The 23,370-nt window shown below is 42.0% G+C and overlaps 1 protein-coding gene across 1 annotated transcript in view; it reads right to left on the bottom strand.

Moving 5' to 3' along the window:
• IGHMBP2 (immunoglobulin mu DNA binding protein 2) overlaps positions 1–23,370 on the bottom strand; it is a 751,785-nt gene that overhangs the window by 554,825 nt on the left and 173,590 nt on the right. The window contains exon 6 of the mRNA XM_044067302.1: positions 3,277–3,440. Coding sequence (XP_043923237.1) covers positions 3,277–3,440 — 164 coding nt within the window. The remainder of the gene's footprint in view (positions 1–3,276; positions 3,441–23,370) is intronic.

Raw genomic sequence — 23,370 nt, 5'->3', positions numbered from 1 at the left:
TCCGTTTCTATAAGGCCTCTCTGAAGGATGTTTGTGTCCGCTGGAGTATCAATTATGGCCCAGTTTGCAGTCATCTGCGAACTTTGTCAGCCACAATCCTCCTATGTTTGCCTGTACCTCGGAAAAATAAATGCCGAACAAGAGGGTCCCAGGACTGAGCCCTGTGGGACACCGCCAGACTGGCTTAGTGTCTGACATAGCTCCAGCAACTCTGACCCTGTGGGTTCTGTCCTTGAGCCAGTTTGCAACCCATCTTGTGACATATGGGTTTACATTTAAGCTGGTGAGTTTGTCTATGATGCCCGAGTGGGGTATTGTGTCAAAGGCTTTTGCAAGGTCAAGGTAGGCTGTGTGAACTGCCTTACCCTCATCAATGGCCTTAGTGACTGTTTCAAAAAAGTCGACCAAGTTCAAAAGGCAGGATCTGCCCTTGACAAAGCCAAATTGGGTAGGATCCAATGTCTGTAGGTCCCCAATGTCTTTGTTTATGAGTTCCATAATGATCCTTTCCATAGCTTTGCAGACCAGGCTCGTCAAGCTTATGGGGCGGTAATTTCCAGGGTCCGTAGAAGCACCGCCTTGTGAAGTGGGACCACTGTTGCCGTACGCCACTCTTTGGGTACGTATCCTGTAGTAAGGCTAAGATTAAACAGCAGCCTTATGTGTGGGTTTAGTTCCTCTTGGAGTTCATGTAGCACACAGCCCGGGACACCATCCGGTCCCATTGATGCTGTGTTTTTAGCTTTAGAAGGAGGGCTCTCACCTGGGCATCTGAGATGTTAGGGAGGCTACACTCTGCTGGGATAGTTATTTCTCCTTTGGGAGGGGGGCGAATTTGGACTGAACCTGTCTGCCAGAATGTTGGCAATGTCAGTGGGTTCAGTGTATTTTGTGTCATTTTGGACTAACTCTGAGCATATCTGGGAGTTTCCACCCAGGTTTCTAACATAGCTAAAGAAGGCCTTGTGATTGTCTTTTGTGTCTTTTGCGATTTTTCTCTCAAAGTTGGCCTTGGATGATTTTATGAGTGATCGTAGTTTTTTGCTAGTACTGATCAGAGATGCCTTCCCTTTTAGGGATTTTGCTCTGTCATGTAGTAGCTTCCTCCTCCTGTTGTAAAGTTTGTTTATGGCTGGGGTCCACCAGACCGGGCGCCTGCCTTTGGGGGAATGGGTCTTGGTTTTATTTGGGATTGCATGATCCATGCATTCTTGAAGGTGCCCATAGAAGGCATTTGCAAAGGATTCAGCAGTGTGGGTTGTGGTTTCCACTGGCCCAGGGGCCTTAAAGGATACCACTTCAGTCTTAAGAAGTGTGAAGTTGTATCTTGAAAACATGTATTTCCTTAATATGATATGCTTTGTAAATAATGTTTGACTGTTTACATTGAAATTCTCTGTAAATTAATGTTTTTTAACGGTTTTCTTTTGAATTGTCAAAAATATATTTCTATCATTGTTTTGTAGCTTTTCCTCCTGGGCCTCCATTGAAAATGGGCAATTCAGTTCCCACACTTTTATGGTAAACAAAACAATATCCATGAAAACGAAAAAGCCAAACTATTCAATATAAAAAAATGAAGCTCCAAAGGTATTCGAAGAGAAATACAGGCAAAGGCATCTGGACATGGACAATTTCACAATACAAAAAATAAGAAAACAAAGGATGAATGCAGAAAAGAGGCTTAGTGAGGTAGAAGTTAAACAGAAACTTTAGTTATGCATTATCTGCAAAGTTAAGGATTTAGTATGGAAAATCTAGCCTAGGCAATGTCGCAACATGATGGAATAATGGGTCCCCAGATCATGGAGCAGCAGGAAGATTTTGAAGAAATTTTGCCCCATGATGCTGCCCTGCAGCCTTCTGTAGGAGACTACTATACAAGTCCATTTGAAGTTGCACAGCAAGGGAAGGAGCAGGGAAAAGTGGCAACTCTAACACAGGTAATGTGGAGTGATGGGCCAACGGGTTCCCATATGAAGGAGCAGCAGATGAATTATGCTGCATCTGTAGAGGATAAGTCACATGAACATTTTCTGGAACTTTCTGTAGAATACTCAGAGGAAACAGTGCAAAGAAGATGCTCTTAGTCCAGAAGAAAATTATTTAAGGGAGGAGCTGCTTGATTTAACAGATCTGTATAAGACATATCATGATACACAAAAGAAACAGATTACAGAAAGGTATACTGGTACATTTGTTCATTAGCTTCCCAATAGACAGCAGCACATCTAAGCTATAAATCAATTTGCTCTTCGTATTCTAACTTACAGTTTTGAGGTGATTGACAGGTCCCAAAAGTACTGGATCAAATGAACATTAAAACAAGAAAAATGCTTCATGTTTGTCAAATGATATATGAAAGTAAGTGTATACTAAGATTATATATTCTTTGTGCTGAAGGAGTTCTGAGCCTTCTTGAAACTGATTACATGAACAGATCTATAATCATGGGACTACATACATATCTGCTGACCTCATCAGATCCAAATATAGTGAAAATTTTAAAACATTAGAAGTCTATGATAACATCTTTGCTTAGTTTAGCAGAAGCATTTTTGTATCAAGTGGGAATGAACTAAATGTAGACAAAAATCAGGCAGCAATTGAAAGTGCAAAAAAAAAAAAAAAGAATATAAGGAAAGGGGTCAAAGGGTCAGATACGAATGAAAGAAATTTCGACAATCCATAAATATAGAGGCAATTACAGAAATCTCCTGGATCAACCTCATGTTTATCAAGATTTGACACAAGAATGGTTAAGGAGAGGTGAATTGATAAATGAAAGTCTAATAATGGCAGCCCAGGATAGTGGACTATGTACAAGATGGTTTACAAAGTCATTTGAAAAGGTGGGAGAAATGGACAAAGGCATGTTCTGTAAAAAAAGAACTGGAAACAGTTGCACATCTTGTTGCTGGGTGCGATACACTCGTGGCAGAGGGCCTATATACTGAAAGGCACAATAATGTGTCAAGACTGTTACAATGAGGATTGTGCAAACACTACAATGTAGAAGTACTTGAGAAGCATTGGAAACATGAACCACAGAACATTATAGAGAATGATGAAGTTTATATCAAGTTATAAGTTTATGAACAGACTCATAAACAGCAGGCTAACTGATAAGGGCAACCCTACAATGTGCAATGTAAATGGAAGTCTCTTGCAAGGTATCACAGTACTCTACAGACAGTTCCACAAGATTAGCACAAAAACATTTGCAAAAAAACTCTGAAATAATACAAGGCAAACAGAAACAGTTTTACTGCCTACCTTCTGTTCTTTCTTTATGGCCTGAAGTATTACTTCAACAACAGTTGTGGTTTTGCCAGTTCCTGGTGGTCCATGAATAATGGCCAATTCTCGCTGACAGAGGGAAAATGACACTGCTTCTTTCTGAGAGTCATCCAGAGATGTATTATAAAACTGTAACGGTTCTGTACAAAATGGAGAATAAAGACATTTTGTTTATACTATACAGACATACATCTTTCTAGACCTCTCAATAAATACTATAGCTGCAGGATATTTTTAAGATTTGAAAAACACTTACTCTTTAGTTTTTTGTATGAATGACAAAAACAGCAAACAACTTTTACCAAATGCACATCCTGTCAAGTGTAACTATTCGCTTACAACATAATGCAGCTTATCCAGTATTCTAGTATCACTACTGCATTAATCCCACGTAGCCGCCTGTAACTTGCTGAGTTATTTACACATCCTAAACTTTCTACACACATAAGATACTATATAAATGCCCTGCAGAGACCCAAAACTGTAAGCACAACTTTAACTATAAAACAAACATGAGGTATATCACAGATTCACAGTTCTGAAACACAGACTGAATTAGCTCACGGAAAGCAGTAATGAACTGAAGTATGGGCGGTGAATTTAAATGAAAAGCATCCAATGCACATTTGAACATAAACCTTTTTTTTTCCAAACATGGCCAAATTGAAAAAGAAGACAAAACATAGTACTCAAAAAAAAAAAAAAAGGAAATAAGTAGAAATTTAAAGATTAGACACAAAAGGATCCATTACATAAAGATCAAAATTGATCATCAAGCTGTTCATCTCACACTGCTGCAGTGTGACTAACATTATACCAAGATGCATTGGCCTAATATTACATGCATTTAAAGATGTTCATGAATATACTGAAAACAAATCTGGACTTCAAACGTTTACTAACACAGAGCACTGACAGTAAAAGGCAGACTGGCTTTTACCTTGCATTAAGCATCTGAACAGGGAAAAAGTTATAAAAAAGTGCATTTATCAGTATGGAACTGGCATATAATGATTATGAAGAAAACATTGATGGCCTGTAAAATAACCAAATTATTTTACATGTGATCTGCAAAGACATTCAGAGGGTAAGTCACACTGCGCTTTGAGACAACAAAGCAGTTTCCTTCTCAAAGTACGTAAACCCTTTGGATGACAGTACAAAGATCAGTAGTAATTTATTGTCTGATTTTCACAAATGGTAAATGAGGAATACTTGCCATCACAACATAATCTCTCTATCCACCATAATGTCACAATACTGAGTATGAAGGCAAATATTATAGTCTTCTTGTTCATTAATATATACATTATCCTAATCCTTTCTAGAAGGTACAGAGATTGACAAATACAGGTATACATATCAAACCCTCTCAGGTATTACGATCCACGTCCCATGGTTATTTCACTTGCCTTCTACATTGTGTACCCCAAGAAAGCATAGTGGGCACTCAGTACATACAGCCTATCTAGGCATAATCAAAGACTTTGACAGTATTTCTCATGGAGACATTATTAACAGACTTACAACACTGAATATAAATCCTTATGTTCTGTGGGGCACAGCTAACTGGTTGACTGACAAAAAACGTGGTTAAAGCTGACAGGTGTACTTCTGAATGAAAAAATTTACTTTAGTGTACCACAGTTCTCAGTGTTTGGCCATCTCTTATTTGGCATCCATTCCTCAAACCAACACTGCTAGCCTGTGGTTATCCAAGTTTGCAGATGACTGTTAACTAGGAGTTGTCATTTGATCTTACACTGATTCACAAGTCCTCCAACATGGATTAGACCATGTTAACAATTGGTGCAAGAACAATGGTCTAAATTAAATGTGAAAAAATACAGTATAGTTAATTTTGGTAAACAAAACATTTTACCATACCATACAGGACATGCACACTCCAATTAGATATTGTTTTAAGGGATCTAGGCTCTCTTGTTAATAATTCCTTATCTTTTGACCACCATGTCACTCCAATAGTTAGGATAGCCTTCCATCTGGCTCATCTAATTTTCAAAGGCATGTCTTCTAGATCCAAAGAAGTCATAATTCTCTTTTAGTCATATTTCATTAGATCAATTATTAAATATACTTCCTCTTTTGGCATGTATTTTTCTAAACATATAACTCAGGGAGGTTCCTAACAAAAAAGATCAATGGCCTCAAAAATTTTAGTTATCAGGACAGACTGGCAGCCATCTGTCTATATACTCAATATAATTATAAAGCCAAGCTCCTATGTCATTAACACAGAAGAGAGAAAGCTATGAAAGAGGAATCACAGACATCTGTGAAAGAAAGATATGCTAAAATCAAAGTTACAGGAAGAACAGCAAAAAAAAAAGTTATGTCTTACCATAACATTCCATCTGTGTTGTTGATCTTCATCCATTCATCACTGATGGGTTATCGGTTCCGTCCTCGGAACTGAGTCGACCTTATACCAAGCTTGTGCCAGCCAAAATCTCTCGAGCTAAGCTTTTACCCATAGTACCCTTCTTCCAGTTACCTCAGATCGAGTTTGCCCATAATTAGTAAAGCAGAGGCTGTCTCTGAGCAAGAACCCTAATTCAGGAGTTGGACCCAAAGTATCTCCCAGGAGCCTCTAGGAGGGGAAAGGAGGGTGAAATGTGATGAATAGATGAAGATCAAGAACACAGATGGAACATTATGGTAAGACATAACTTCTTTATCTGATGTTGTTAATCTTCATTCCATTCATCACTGATGGGACAGAGTTCCCAGCTACCTTATGTCACTTGGGTGGCCCTTATGGGAGAACATTCCTGAGCACCATTGAGCCAAATGCAGCTCTTCCCCTGGAAAACAGATCCAATTTGTAATGAGTGATAAAGGTATGAGGAGTAGCCCATGTAAGTGCTACACAGATGTTGTCCATGGAAGCTCTAGAATGGAACACTACAGAAGTTGCCATTGATCTGGTGGAGTGAGCTTTGATTTTTTGTGGTATAGACTTTCTCTCGTGATGATAAATGAAAATTATACAGTTTCTAAGCCATTTAGACAAGGTCATTTTAGAAAGTGACTTTCCCATTTTAGGACCAGAGAAAGGTATAAATAACTGGTCTGATTTGCAGATTGCTTTTGTCCTAATTAAAATTTCAATTGTCTGTGGACGTCAAGTAAATGTAAACAATACTCGCCTTTGTTTGAAAATTTAGGAAAGAAGACTGGTAGGTCAATAGTGTGGTTAATAGAGAACTCAGACATTACTTTGGGAAGGAAGGAAGGATTGGGTCCAGAGTGATAGTCTGTCTTTATGGAAAATCAAATAAGGACGCTTCATGCATAGAGCATGGAGCTTGGAAATGCGTCTGGCCGATCTAATAGCCACCAGAAAAAGAGATTTTCAAGACAGAAACTTGATGTCACAAGTGGCTGCAGGCTCAAAGGGAGGCCGTGTTAAAGACTAAGACTAGTGTAAGACTCCATGGGTCTATGGGCTACTTAACTGGAGGTCTGCAATGATAGATTCCTTTCAAAATGGTTTTGTTTAAGCGATGTGAAATTAAAGAGGAGTCACCAAAACCATTCTGAAAGTTTGAAATTGCAGATAAACAAACTCGTATAGTTGATGCTGTGGCACCCTCTTCAAAGAAGTTTGATAAGTACTGTAGTACAGCAGAGACCAGTGCCGAGTATGGGTCTAATTTTCTCTGTCTAGACCAAATTGAAAATCTTTTCCATTTGTCAGCATAAATTTCCTGGTGGATGGTTTATACAAAGATAGGATAATGTCACGTCCTGGAGACGAGAGATTATTATGCCTGGCGATCATTGGAAGTGGAGAAGCCAAGCTGTGAGCTTGAGACTGATCGAGTTCAGGTGGCTCAACCCTTGGGGCTGAGAAATCAGATCTAGAGTTGGATCCAGGATCCATGGTCAGTGAAGTAGGTGAGGCCAGAGAAAGGGGAACTATACTTGTTGAGGCCAATAAGGTGCTATGAGGATCACTTTGCTTTTCAACCGAAGAGCTTTCTTCAGAAATCAGAGGGATTGGGGAATAAGCATATAGAAGTCCTGTGGCCCAATCATGGACTAGAGCGTCCCTCGGGGACTCCCCCTGTGGGGGAATTAGGGCAAAGTAATTGCTGCATTTGTGGTTTGACGAGGAGGTGAATAGGTCGCAGCACAGCTGGCCCCAACGGCTGAAAATCTTTACTGCTATGTTGGAGTTGAGGGACCATTAATGAGGCAGGAGAATGCATCTGCTCAACTTGTCTGCAATCACATTGGAATCCCCTGGGATATGCATTGCTATCAGAAAGTGGTTGGAAGCTATAGCTCACTGCCAAGCTCTCATGGCCTCTCGACAAAGGGGGTAGGACTTGGTTCCTCCTTGTTTGGTGATATACCAAACTACTGACATGTTGTCTGATTGGATAGCAATTGATCCCGAAGAAAGGGCAGACTGGAATGCTTGCAACGCCAAAAGCACTGCCCTCAGTTCTAGAATGTTTATATGCAGATTGGCCTCTATATCGGACCATGTGCCTTGGACTGTCATTCCCTGAAAATGCCCCCTCCCCATTAGGGAAGTGTCCGTGGTCACTGTGGTGCTGGGCTAAGAGGGGTGGAAGGGTCGGTTAGATTTGTTATTCGAATCTGGAAAGACAAAGGATGATGGTTTGGATACCATTGGGTTAATAAAAGCCACTGTAGGAGTCTCATGTAAAGCCTTGCAAGGGGTACTATTGATATTGATGCTACCATTGAACCTAACTGCTGCAGGACCTCTCAAGCTGAAACTATGTTGTTGCAGAGTATCACTTGGAGCTGGATCCTTAGTCTTTGTAACCTATGATCTGGGAAAGAGATCAAGCAAGAATGGATAGTGAAAATCACCCCTATAAATTCCAAAGATTGGGTTGCAGTCAAATTGGATTTCTCCCAGTTTATAGAGATTCCCTGAAGATGTGCCAGATAGAGAGTGTAATACAAGGCTGTTACCAGTAGGTGCTTGGTGAAGGCGGTAAGGAGCCAATCGTCTAAATATGGAAACACCCAGAATCCTTGTAGTCTCAAGTGAGCTGTCACTACTGCCATGCATTTTGTGAACACTCTGGGGGCTGTAGAGAGTCCAAAGGGCAGAGCACAGAACTGGTAATGATTGGCTCCCAGCCAGAAGTGAAGAAACCTTCTGGAGCATTTGTCCACTTTGATGTGGTAATACGCATCCTGAAGGTCTATCGAGCACATCCAATTGCCTTCCTCCAGAAAGGGGAGGATGGACTGAACCATGACCATCCAGAATTTTGTCTGGGTGACAAACTTGTTTAAACTGCTGAGGTCCAAAATTGGTCTCCAGTCTCCTGTCTTTTTTGGCACCAAAAAGAATATTGAGTAGAATCCAGATCGGATCTGGTCTGGTGAGACTTTTTGTATGACTCTTTTTCGATACAGCTTTCCTATCTTTAGATCTGCTTCTTCCCTTAGACTACGTGGGAACGTTGAGAATTTGTTTTGGTGGCTTTGGGTAGGAATCAAATGGAATTTGGTAACCTCTGGTTATTATCTTCTGCACCCAAGAATTGGTGGTAATTAATAGCCAGACATTGTGGTGCAGAGAAAGACATCCCCCGACTGCTTCCAGAGGTAAGTAATCGGGCTGCTCTTCAGGAGCGCTGGTAGGGTTGTCCACAGAACGAGTCTCTGGAACCCTGATTATGCGGACCCATTCTGACCCTGTAAAGGTGTCTTCCAGAAGAATTGCCCCCTCTGCCTCTGGGGGTGAACTCACCACGTGTGCCACGAAAAGGACCCTGAGACTTTTTGTGCCACAAGTTTCCTCTTTTCTGGTTCCTGGAGAAGGAACTCTGAGGAGCGGAAAAACATACACCACGAGCGGACAGGGTCTTGCCATCCTGCTCACACCTGGCCAGAGTGTCATTCACTTTAAGGCCAAACAGGGAAGGCCCTTCCACTGGAGCGTTAAGGAAGGAAGACTTAAAGGGATCCATGAAGTCACAAAGGTGCATCCAGGCGTGATGTCTCATAACTACACCTGAACCCACAGCTCTTGCCGCCCGTTCAGTTGCATGTGAAATTAACCTCATGGGTGAATTAGATATTGATTCCAGGGTTGCTAGCTGTGAGGCCCCTTTGTCATTTAACTTGTCAGACACCTGTCCTGATACAGTACCAGAGAGTTTGGAAATTAGGTTTCTCTGGAGTCTGGTGAAATGTGCCAGGTAGTTCAAGGACCGAATTGCAAAGGTCAATGAAGCAAAAACTCGCTTCTCCAATCTGTCCACCGCTCGGGACTCTCTGTTAGGTAGGTGAACAGTGTGGTTCTGCTCGGTGAGCTCTTTCTTTGTAGCCGCCACCACCACTGCATCTACTGGTAAACCTTTGGACTAATGTGGGTTTTCTTCAGGGGGGGGGGATCTTGTCTGGTCTCCAGGGAATTGCCTCAACAGAGTCAGGGTTCCTCCAGGCACGCTGCACCACAAGCTGAACTAGCTCGTCTGCAGGTGGGGGTCACCCAAGAGGTAGATGGTTGAGCACGAAATGCTTGCAGAAACACATATTCCTCAGAGGAAGGGTTTTTGGCCTTGCAATCACCCCTCTGTTTGCATATCTCAAGGATGTCTCCAAAGGAAACATCTTCATGGGGGATGATTGTGGGGACACTTCCCCTTCATCGTAATCTGTATCTTCTGTAAGGGGCTCCTCAGGGGAGTCCACATGCTTCCTCCTGCACCTTTTCTTCCTTGGAACTTCCTCAGTGGGAGCTTCTGAGGAGGACACAGAGGAAAGGACACCCTGCAATAGGGTCTCCTGGGGCTCTCATGCTCGATGTCCCGGGATGGTGGCCTGTGATAGCTGCAGCTCAGGGGGAGGACACAGTTGGGGTTCCAGTGCTGTAGGCTTGCCTACAGAGGCAAGGGCCCTCTCCATTCCTTAGAATGCAGGGCCACCCGAAGAGAGGTGGGAGCCTGGAACCGAGAATAACCACCTCGGAACTGAGGTCATACCCCACTCCATTGAGTCTGCTCCCAAAAATGGAGCCTCAAGAGGGATCGGTACTGACAGGACTCCTGACACCGTTGACAGCATCATAGACAGGGTTGGAACCAAACTCGGTACTGAGCACCTGTAGTCCAATCCTGGGTCTGAGGAAGACCTGGTTCAGAAGGATCCGAAGGCCAAAGGGTCGGCTCCAGAGTCAAAGTGAGAGCCACTACTGGCACAGAGGCTGTGGGTGCCGAAAGAGTTGTCAGTGCCGTGGGCTTTGAAACCTGCAAGGAGATCAAAGGAGGAGAGTAAGATGGAGTCCATGAAACAATATTTCCAAGTCCAAGAAGGGATTAGGTTTTTGAATCTGTAGGAATCCCCCTGGCTGTCAGCAGCTGGTGCACAAGGCGCACCACATCTAGTTTGGAGAGGCTCCTGGTGGATCTCTTGGACATACCCGACAGGGACTCTGGTCGCTCTAAGAAAGGGCTATATACCTGCCCCAATAAAGAATCCACTGACGGGGAATATCGAGTCCATGCTTGAGTGTCTAACAGCACCACCATCTCCAGTTTTGAGACAACTAAGGGAGGGGTGTCCACCTAAGTGAGTGGCACCATGGAAAAGCTCGGTACCAAGATTGGTGTGGAGGTCAAAATTTGTGTTTAGGCATAGTCTGTGCCGTAGACAGTGTCGGTGCTGAAGGAGGTGCCAACAATACTATTGTAGTAGACGGTACCAAAGTTGGTGCCGTAGAAGCTGGTTTCTGGTCCAGAATAGAAAATTTCACCATTTTAGGTTTAGGTTGTCTCTTCTCACCAGAGGGTGAGGAGGGAACTCAATGTGGCCTCTTTTTCTCTTTCCTAGGAGGGAGTGAACCCTCCAACGCAGAGAGAGCCTCAGAAAAGGGTGATTTAAGAAGGCCCTTTAGTATCAACTTATCCTTACTTTCATTCAACATATGAGAACTAAAACCCCGACAAATAGAGCAAGGCAGTTGAAAAGAGAGATGAGGCACTCCCAAACAATACATACAGTTATCATGAGTGTCACTATTCGGCATTTTTCTCCCACACTTTAGACATTGAAGCCTGAAGTGCTCTTTTTTCAGACATGTTAAAATACAAGTACTACCAAAGGCAGAGCAAAAAAAAGTAAATAAAATATTAATATTACACAAACAGTTAGGGCAAAGAACCAGAAAGAAAAATACCAACAATGGTATTAGGAGATTACCACAGTGGGTAGAGAAGAAGGGTGTGTACCAGCGATGGTACAAAGATTACCAAACAGTAGTTTGACAGGAAAGTTTTGAAAGAGAGGACAGACATGAATAAAATAACAGTCGAATAAAGTATCAAGACTTTCCAATAAGCAATATATATAAAAAAAATATAAGACTTAGCTGAGATCTGGCTTGAACGTGGCTTTACGGGTACACAGCAAATGAGATCTGAGGTAAAAGGGGGAAGGGTACTATGGGTAAAAGCTTAGCTCAAGAGTTTTTGGCTGGCCCGGGTTTGGTATAAGGCCAGCTCAGTTCCGAGGACGGAACCATTAACCCATCAGTGATGACTGAAATGAAGATTAACAACACTAGATAGAACTATTACAGTCACTCCTATTTCAAGAAAACAGAGCCTGTGAGAACCGTGACAGAAACAGACTCCTGTAGTTACGTCTCCAAGTAAAGTAGTAATGCTTCAAGAACTGTCTCAGAAGGAAGATCATATGTCCACTGCACACAGTCTTGTGAAATACTTGAGATGCTGAAGACCAATGAAAAAATAGGACATATACAGACTGCCCAAAACTTAATTAAACACAATTCAAAGCAATGAAAGCTGCATTTTTTTAAATCTTTGAATATGCACAAAAGCTCTTGATATGATTATAAATATATAGCTAATGACATATTCAACATGCAATTAAAGTGCCCCGATGTTCTTAGACAAAAAGTATGACAGCCTTAGATTCTCTACAGCACAAAGAAACAAAACCAAAGCAAAGAACTACCAAATTCATTATTTTCCAATAATTTGTTTGCTAGTAGTTTTTGACTCTTCGGCTTGGGAACCAGCAAGAACATCTTTTTTGTTTGTTTTTCTTTCTTTTTTTTTTTTGCAAACCCTACTATTCCCCTGGACATGTTCAATACAGCCTAGGGGTAGGGGAGCTGTATTATATCAAAAATTATTTTTCATGAATTTCATGTGGAGCTAACCAACTAAACAAACTTTAACCAATGTTTTTCTGTTTTAATTTCCCACTATAGCATTTTAGTGATCTTAACAGGGTCAAGAGTTACAGCGAACCACTGTCCTTTAACACAAGCACTATTTACTTATGTATCCTTTGCTTACCAGATTAGTCTCTACTCTTTTCAATAGGTGCTGTGAGATCTTTTACATCCACCTGAGCTACCACCAGCTCAAATCAGACCTTAGTTTAATGTCTCATACAAAGGGTGACAAAGTCAGGAGTGCAGTACCCCCATTATGTAGTGTCAGTAATCCTTCTACCTGGTGTAGGTGACACAGTGAGACATTAAATATCTAAATCTAGACAAGCAGTGCTTCAGTGCACTAACTATATTTCAAGATATGTACACAAGCAGCATCACAGCTATGCAAGTGGACACAGTGTGTAGTTACTATGCAAGTTGACACATTCATGCAGTGAAATTGATACAAAGAAGCAGAAGACACAACCCACAAACTGGGTGTGTTCCACATTGGGTGAATTTGTTACAACATAAATTAGAACATAAATGTGAACTCAGACTAATACCCATCAAATATAAAGCATAGCTGTATTTGCTAGGCTGTGTGAGCCATTTATCACTTGGCAGAATGTCACAAAGTGTTACAGAATGCTTAGTAGTGAAATATTTGCAGATGTACCACTATGAAAACTCATAGATGCATAAAAGGGATGTTTAGGAAAGTAGGAAAAAGGGAAACAACAGAGGGCCCAAAAAAGGTCAGTACATAGGAGTGTGCAGCATGAAGGTTTACTGGCAACATTTTTTTCAGTGATACAAACCCTTTTTTTCATTATACAGAAAGGAAAGAAAATAGAAAGGCTGAAAGGAAAGAAGGTAGGAAAGGGTAGGTAGGACAGTATGCACGTCTCTTTAGCTGTGTGACAGGCAGTAGACAAGTGTATCTTCCTTCCTAAAATGTTAACATACTTAAACAGAATATAGCACAGTTACAGATGGGAACACACAGAGTAGTGTTCTGGCGCCATGAGATTGTGCAGCATAAACCCACCCCATAAGACAGCCCTGTAGAAATCTCCAAGAAAAGAACTACATATATTCCATTCAGTATTACTGCTATTTTGACCCAACATGGAAGAGCCATATAGTAGCACAGATATATATTTTCCGACATGATCATTACAAATACTTGTCAGTACAACAACAGTCTCAAATCTTAAAACACAATAAAACAGAAAAAGATTTACAAAAAATACAAAGCTGTCCTGTTAGCATACCATAAAACTTTAGTGGCAATGTTGCCTAACTTTTGCTTTCTATGCACCAACATCAGTAGGGTTATGGCACTGTAGGTCATCATAATGATACCTGCACTGCTTCCCCATCCCGATGATGTATGCAGCGGATGGCAGCTCTGCAAATAGATCATACTAGGCATAAACATTTTAATGCACATTTAAAAAGGCTCAGTAGGTGCTCTTTGAAATGGCTGCAAACAAGACAGAGCACACTCTTGCTTTCCTTCATGCACCATGGAGGCACCCCTTGGCGAACACTAGCAGAAGTTGTCATTTCTCCACATTTACTCTGAAAATTATATCAGCAAAATAATGTCAATAAATCATACTCACAAGATGATTTCTGAATCACAGGAATCACAACATGTAGTTGGAAGCTATTGTGATGCATATATCACCACAGGTCTCTAGCACAAACTTGTGTACATAAACTTTAAGTTGCAGAAATGCAGCATAGGTTCATAGGTAGGTACTAGGCTATTGACCCTATGGCCTATATAGGCCTAGCCGAAAAGGTACCCTGGCTTTTGCCACCCAAGAAAATTATTTTCCTGTGCCCCTGTCGAGCAGAGCCACAGAAGTGATCCCCGGTGTGAATTTCCTATCTCCCATCCAGTCATCAAGATTTTTCTTGAAGAGTGTTAATGAGGAGCTTTGTTTGATAGGTAGTTTGTTCCAGAGTATTGGAAGTCTCTGGGACAGGAATCTATCCCTCCAGCATGTTCTGTTTATTGTGGTGACAAGGTTTAGGTCCCTAAAGCGTGTAGCTCGAAGGGATTGGGATTTCTTTAAGTGGAGCATGTCCAGCAGCTCTGGGGTTGACATAGCTTTGTATATTAGGCAGAGATTGCCTCTGAGTAGGCGATATGCGACGGAGTAAAGCTGGAGTTTTTGAGACGGTCTGCGTAGGGCATCTGTCTGAGGCCGGTAATCCTCTTTGTGAGGTATTTCTGCTGCTTTTCCAGTTGTTGTAGATGTCTTGTGAGGTAGTAGAAAATAAACCGATACTTAGCCATTCATGCAACTTGACCTATTTTGCCTAAATGTGATATACACTTGTGTAGTTTTACTAGCATGCCACCATTTTGTTTGTCACAAATGCTTGGGAAGCTATCTTGCACATTTGGGCAGCAGTATTAGGAGGAATCAGCAGAATTAGCTGGATAGGCAGTCTGAGGAGGTGTACAGTATTCTGAAATTGTGTTGCAAGCTGTTCCTGTCTACTTTCCTAGGAAAGTTCACCCATGCATTGGAATTCATAAAGCAAAAGGCTAGGTACAAGAATATATGTGCCTCACAAGTCTGCTTGGTTTGTAGACTGTACTAGCAGTAAAAAAGTGAATAATATCAGGATAACCTGTTTCTCTGCATGTCTGTCACTGCTGTGATGATCTCATGGCTTGTGCATTCAGAATGTTTGGGTGTGGTAGTGACAGCATCGGTCATATGCCTGCATACTTCTACTCCCACACTGCACTAGGGTAGAGCCATAAATATGGCATTTACCAAGGTGAAGTAAAATACTGGCAAGCAAGTATGACCACCTTATCCTATATGTACCGGCTAGCAATTACACATGTTGTATGCCTTCAATTATCTGTTCCAGCATTGCTGTATGGCATACCCCACAGCTGTCCCCATAACTACAGTATGATATAACCAGGTTACCCCTTTGTCTGTACATAGTCTGTCTGTACAAAATTTGCAGATTCATTTCTACTGCACCACTCTCTCCAAAGCCAAATGGCTACCAATCACCTACAGAGTTCAGCTGCTCCTAGGGTCTCTTCTTTTCAAGCTACTTCAACCAGGTATCTTCCCACTTCTTGAGCCAAACTCCATAATAAAACCACCTCCCTATAACCTCTGCAACCTCTCCCAATTAACTCCCTCACTCCAGACACCACAAGCCAAACTGCATGGTACCGACCATTCTTTCTCCATTCTTGTACCCAAACTCTGGCAACCCCTCCCCCACCTAAAATAATTCTTCTTTTTCCCCTCTTTCAGAGCACAGCACAAAACAAACCTCCACCAAACATCTGACTGCAAATGCTTTTCCACTGAACACATTACCTCCTCATTGGCATAATTTCTACTTTGACCCTCTGTTCTCATTCTATACCTTCTGTGATTACTCCTTGTTTGTGAATTTGTTCTGTTTATATATTACACATACACACACCTACATATATTTGTGAATTTCTTCAACCAGGCTGTACAAGCAAATGGTCTATTGTGGTCAGTGTGATCATCTCCACATAGCTATATCTTATCACCCCCAACCCACAGTAGGGGGAACTTGTCTGTGACACAAAATTACAGTTACCTGTGACTCCTGTGTCTGTCTCCTGTGATATGCCCCTCAGCCATTATACCTACACAGAAATGTGCCATTATGTGTGCATGATGACTGTGATCCACTTCACCCTTCTTCCTAACAGGTAAATGTGGGAATATCTGACACACAGTATAGCTTATTTATGCACTGACCAGAACATCTTAATATTAATACTCTGTGCATCATGTATGACCTGTGTGATACGGCATGTTACCGTGTGCCCATGAGGATTCATAGGACTGGACCAGATATCACTGCTTCACCTATTCTGCTGGATAGTGTGCTAGTTGCTGTATGGGAAGAGATGAGCAGCTGCCGTTTGCTTCTGTTTTACCTCACTCTTGTCAGATGATCATGTTGGTATGCCTTCTCTGCTGGACAATGCTTGAGCAACATCAAATTATACTGGTATGCTGGCACTGCCTGGTCTGTCTCCTCACCACAATATGAAGCATGCAACATGCTAAAAACACCTTGCAGTCTGTAGCAGGATTGTAAATGAGTACCCCTGTCACATCAAGCACTGGAAGTGGGCACAGAATGAGCTGAATATATGCTCTATAATGTTGCAAGTTTGTTCATAAACTGAAGTACATTGGAGTTCTGCCATACTCTGCAGGTTATATACAGGCATCATATGTCAGGACTCCAATGAGTATCCACCATTACTTGCAATAGAGGATAATCAGGTAGTGGCGATGTGGTTACTACATTTGGATGTACTGTACTTGTAGCCGTATGCAGTAACATTAGCCAGACACACTATAGGTTCATAGGTGTTTACTAGGCTAACAACCACAACAGCCTTTTTAACCTAGCTATGCATCCCACATCTCTGACAATTTCTGGTACCCTTGATAAGTATAAGCAGGGGCCTGGGAGATGACCCATTTACAGGCCATCCATGTCCCTTAGAGAAATAGGTGCCAAACCAGAGATGAATTTCCTGTTTCCCATCCAATTGTTCAAGTTATACTTGAACTGGGTTAGGGAGGAACTCTGCTTCACCTGGATGGGTAGCCTGTTCCAGTGACTGGGTAGTCTCTGTGTTACATACCTTTCTCTCCAGCAGGTCCTATTTACATCACAGGCAAGGTTTAAGTATTTAGAATGGGTTAGTCTGGTGCTATTTGTTTAGCAGATATGCAGGAGGTCTATCAGAGAGGGGTCTGACAGTGCCCTGTATACCAGGCACAGATCTCCCCCTTAACAGCCTGAAGGAGAAGAATACAGATACAGGTCCCTGAAGCGGTCTGCAGAGGACATGTTGCTTACACCCTGTACTCTTTTAGTGAGGAACTTCTATGGACATTCCAATTACTGGATATGTCTGGTTACGTACATATCAAGGGGGCATTGTACTCAATGATAGGTCTGATGAATGCCTAATACAGTGGAGCAATGACTTCCCTGGACCTGGATGCCATACCTTTGTTTATAAGCTGCTCAACATACAATTATTTCCTTACTACTGCAGACACATGACGGTCAAAGGCTAGATTACTGTCTATGTGTGCCTAAGTCCTTCACTAATGGGTCAACTCAAAGGGGCATGTTGTCAATATGATAGTTACCAGGGGTGATGACTTCCTGAAGGATACTATTATGCATTTCTTGCATTTAGTTTTAGTCCATGGCTCTGACACCAGTCGTTTGTCTGTGTCAGCCCTTCCAGGAGAACATTTGTGTCAGTGTGAGATTCAATGACAGCTCCTATGCAATATTATCCACAGCACGTGCAGTTGCTAAAACGGCAGTCATATGGAATTTCAGTGTGCAGGAAATGACAACATAGCTCAGATGTGGGTTAGATATGTAAATCATGCAAATTGCCTGGCTGCTATCTGGGCACAGTTTGACCTCATATGGGTCACACACTACCTAAGTTCATGAAATGGTAGCCCTTCATGTTTTTGACTGGGTCACGTGAGGCCTTTACTGTTAAATGTGTATAATCTAAGATACCAGTAACTCAGAGAGACAGCCAATGTTGAAGAAGGTACTTAGAGTGATATGTCCCTCTTATGTGGTGTTCTAGGAAACCATATAAGAGTCTCCAAAGGTAGAAGCATTACTTCAAGAAACTTGTTGAGTATTCTCAAGACAGAAGCTTGTGAAATACTTAACATGTCCCAATTGGTCTACAAAAGGCTCCTGCAGTTAGTAAACTAAAAACAAGAAACACAGCTTAATCTTCACAGGTATGGGACAGTCACAAAGTCCTAATGATTTCATGTTTGGGGGACACATGTCAACCATAACACATGCAATGCACTTTTCAACTCTAAATGAATTAATTTTTCGATCAGCAAAATTATGATAGGTCCCATACTGCCAGTACTATTTACTTTGGCATTGGAAGGCAACTCACATATACTGGTGGGAAGGCAGCACTAATAATTATAGTAGACTGTTATGTGACTGCTGCCATGACTCCATGCATTCCCTCTATCTGCAATGATAAACTCCATGGCATGCTTTTATCTTTATATTATAAAATTGTGAAACTTTCCTTAGATACAACAATAAATTGAGATTATGCTTACTTTGTACATATTTTAATATCATAAGAACATTAGTTAATTACATTTCATTTGCATGCCAATATGCAGACATTTGCATGTATCGGGTGCTGATCATTTGGACTCACTCAACTGTAGTGCAACATGAGAGTATGAATTTTTATTAGTTTGCATCAGACTGTGTGTAAGTACATGCTTTGTACTACACATATTATCTAAAAATCCATACCTGGGTTGATTGCCATTACAGTTACTGCCATGGAACTGTGAGATAATCTTATATCCCACCTGGCCAGTATGTTGACACTGTGAGTTCTATGGTACTATAGGTGCTGCCTCATGTTTAGTAAAAACCCATTACCCTCCTAGAAGCTTCCAAATCTTCCTATGACAAAAGTATCTACTAACTTTGTGAGAAGGCAATTCTTTCTACCCCAAATATCGTCAGTAAGCAATGTCATACCACCACACCGTCCTGCACTGAGGCAGTCAAGAAATACCTGCCTTTTTGTCGCAGGCACACATGTGGAAGATCTTAGGCATGTAAAGGCATACCTTTACTTACAACCTCACTCACTGTTACAGGAAATCACTATGACTGCAAATCATAAATCATGAGGTCACACAGGCCTGCTTCTGTCCCTAAAATCCTAGTCACAGCTGATTCCATCATAACACGTACTGAAAAGTACAGTTGTGTACACTTACCGTAAATGTGCATGTTCGAGTGTATTCACTGTTGCAGTCATTACATTTGGGTAGAATCTCAAAGCTATGGTTGGAAGGATGGAATTATACAGCGTTAGGAGCAGCTATAAGGCCCTGCAGGACAGCAGTGGCAAAGCCTGCTCTGGATTTAGAGAAGAGAGGTAAATAGTAATGCTTGGTGAACATATGAACTGAGCTCCAGGTAGCAGCTTCTAGAATGTCTCTGGTAGGAACCCCTCTAAGAAAGGCTGCAGAAGTAGATGCAGCCCTGGTGGAATGGGACCTGATCCCCTTGGGGACAGGTTTACCATGATGCATGTAGCAGAAACTAATACAATGGCTTATCCATTATGAAATAGTCTGCTTTGAAATAGCCTTTCCCTCTGCCCCTGCAGCAAATGCCACCAGTAGTTGCTCAGATTTTCTTAGAGATTTTGTCCTGTTTAAGTAGAATCTTAGTTGTCTGTGTACATCCAATGAATGCAGAATCCGCTCCCCCTTGTTCTGTGGATTTTGGAAAAAGGTTGGCAGATGAATGGTCCGATTAAGAGCCACACTAGATACCACTTTAGGCATAAAGGATGGATTGGTCCTGAGCGCCACCCTGTCCGGGTAGAAAATAATAAAAGGCTCCACTGCCATAAGAGCCTGTAGTTCTGAAATCCTTCTAGCTGAAGTGACTGCTAAAAGAAAATCTGTCTTCCAAGAGAGAAATTTTATGTCTGCAGTAGCAGCTGGCTCAAAAAGAGGTAGAGTGAGCTTTTCTAACACAAAACTGAGGTCCCATGCAGGAATTGGTGCTCTCCTGGGAGGTCTTAAATTTTTGGCCCCTCTGTGACACTGCTTTAGCAGGGAATGAGAAAAGAGGGGAGGCTCTGTGTTGTAATGAGCTGAAATGGTAGAGGCATGGATTTTTATGGAAGAGAAAGACAGGCCCTTGTGAAGCATCTCAGTTAAATATTGCAGAATCTGAGGAATATTGGGCATTGCTGTGCTTAATCCTTGTGCCTGGTTCCAGGCACAGAATCTTTTCCATTTATCAGCATAACATATTCTAGTACTAGGCCTTCTAGCCTCCAAAATGACATCCATCACAGGTTTGCTGAGGGATATAACTGGTGAAGTTAGTTGATTAGCCCTGCTGCAAGATTCAGAGTTTGGAGCTGAGTGTGCAGAATTTGATAGTTCTGCTGAGACAGTAGAAAAGGTGTCTGAGGCAGGTACCACAGAGGAAGGTGTGTCATATTGCGTAGGAACAGGTACCAGTGTTGGCAAGGCCAGTATGGAGCAATCAGAATCATTTTTGTTTTTTTCTGTCTGACTTTTAGTAACACCTTGGAGAGCAAAGGCAGAGTGGGAAAAGGCATAGACGGATAGGTTTTTCCAGCTGAAGGATAGAGCATCCACTTTCCAAGCTTTTTTGTGATGGATTCTTGTGCAGAATTTGTCCAACTGATAGTTTTGAGGTAAGGCAAAAAGATCTATGTCTGGGCTCCCCCATTTGCGTGTTAACATGCTGAAGATTTGTGGATCCAGTTTCCATTTGTGTGGGTCCATAAGATTTCTGCTTAGTTCGTCTGCCAGAGTATTTTGCTTTCCTGGCAGGAATTGAGCTTGTAGATGTATTTGGTAAGTCAACGCTGTGTTCCACAAAGCCATGGCTAGTCTGCAAAGGGGGTAGGAATGGGTACCCCCTGCTTGTATATGTACCACATGACCGTGGTGCTGTCCGTCTTTATCAGTAGTTGTCCTGGATGAAGAAAGTCCTTGAAGGTTGTCAGAGAATTCTGTACAGCTAGCATCTCTTTCTGGTTGATATGCAGGTGCATTTGATTTGGGCTCCATTCGCCCTGAATGCATCTCCCTGCCAGATGAGCCCGCAAAGCATAATCTAATGCGTCTGTAGTCAGGGTTTGGTTGGCAGGGGGTGGAATGAATGAGAGTCCCTTGTTTTGGTGACAGGCCTCTGCCCACCAGAGGAACTCTTGCTGCAGGCAAGGAATGATAAGAATCATTGTTTCCAGGCTGTGACAAAGTTGACTCCATAAGCTTTTTAGGTACCATTGAAGTTTCCTCATATGCAGTCTTGCATATGGAATTAGTAGAATGCAGGAAGCCATGAACCCCAAGGCCTGCAGAATTTGTCTTGCAGATAACTGGGTTTTTGTGGCCACTTGTTTGAAGTAAGTCATCAATTGGATTTGTTTTTCTGGCGTGAGATAAGTCATCTGGGCAGTTGTATTCAAGCTTGCACCCAGGATTGTAATTATTTGAGAGGGTACCAGTTGTGATTTATTTTTGTTTATGGTGTACCCTAGGCAAGTTAGAAGCCTTTTTACAAACGACAGATGCTATAGAAGAGTGTCCTTGTTTTCTGCCTGAATTAGACAATCGTCCAGATAAGGATAAATTTGGATGTTTCTTTGTCTGCAAAATGAAATTACTGGTGCAAGGCACTTTGTAAAGACCCTGGGCGCAGTAGATAAGCCAAAGGGCAGTGTAGAGAACTGGCAATGCAAATAGCCTGCTTTGAAGTGGAGGTATCCTCTGCAAGATTCCCTGACTGGGATATGCAGGTAAGCCTCTTTTAAGTCTAGAGTTACCAACCAGGCATCCTTGCCTAGCATAGGCAGTAACTGTTGTAAAGTCAGCATCTTAAATTTTGGAATGTCCAGGAATGTATTTAGAATGGATAAGTCCAGTATTGGACGCCATGATTTGTCTTTTCTGGGTACCAGGAAAAGTCTTGAATAAAAACCTTGTCCCTTTTCCTTCTCTGGTACTGGTTGAATAGCCCCCATATTCATGAGGGACATAACTTGTTTCTGGGCCTGTGCCCACTGATTTGGAGGCAGATCTGGCCATCCGTTTGGGATTGGTAACATGTGGAAAGGAAATCTGTATCCCTGGGATACTACATTTAAAACCCACTTGTCCTGGGTAATTAGATGCCAATTTTGTGCATGGAGTGCTAGTTTTCCCCCCAAAGGGGCTTCCAAAAGATAAGTGCTTGGAGATGGCAGAGGAAAGTCATTGAGACTGTTTACCGTAGGGAGGTGCCTTGCTACTTCCTGATTTGGAGGGGGAGGCACCCCATTGTTTTGTTCTGTAATTTCCTTGTGGCTGAAACCTGGAGCCTTTGGAGTGTCTGGTTTTGACCTGAGCGGCTCTGGTGGGTAGTGGAAAGGACCAATTCTTAGTAGGCCAGTGCCTACTGAACCTGGGTGGCTGCACTTGTAGGAAATCTTTTACAGTTTGCATAGATTTAGCTTTGTCTTCCATCTTTTTCAAAACGTCTTCTGCCTTATTACCAAATAAACTTTCCTGTTGTAAAGGAGTATCCAACAATTTTGCCTTAACATGATCAGGCAGATTTTGCTCCTTGAGCCAAGCATGCCTTCTTATCAGAGATCCAGTTACAGTGGCCCTGCAAGAGGCCTCTAAAGAATCAAAACCACATTGCAAAGTATGTTCTCCAACTTGTTCAGTTGAATGCAATAAATCCTGTAACTCTTTATTTTCCACACAGTCAGAAATCAACATAATTTCCTGTTTAAGTAAGCCCATGACATGCTGCTGATATTTAAGCATATGAAAATGACAGTTTAAAGCCCTGATTGCCAAGGCTGCAGACGTGTAAACCTTTTTACCCCATCTATCCAGCGCCCTGGAGTCTCTATCAGAAGGGGAAGGATTTTTAGCAGTAGAAGCCTTAACAACCCTGGGACCCTGAGAAATGGGTTCAGGGTCAGCAGTAGGGTTTTTAAAAAGGAATTTGTGGGAGTCAGGAACCCTGTAATATCTGTCTGGCTTACTAGGAGCTGAAGGCAGGGAATCAGGAGCCATGCTGGATTATGAGAAAACATCATCAACAATGTCTAGAACAGGAGGTATAGCCAAAGGCCTATGCTGAGGAAGAAGGAAATCCCTAAGCCTCTTTTTAGATTCTGAAAAATCCTGACTCTCCCAATTAAAATGCTCCCTTAAGGTATG

Source organism: Protopterus annectens, chromosome 3.part1 (genome assembly GCF_019279795.1).
Source record: "Protopterus annectens isolate FY-2018-M chromosome 3.part1, PAN1.0, whole genome shotgun sequence".
In the NCBI taxonomy this organism is placed as follows: domain Eukaryota; kingdom Metazoa; phylum Chordata; order Ceratodontiformes; family Protopteridae; genus Protopterus; species Protopterus annectens.
Note: the sequence above shows the minus strand (reverse complement) of the source record. Positions and strands in the feature narration are given on the sequence as shown.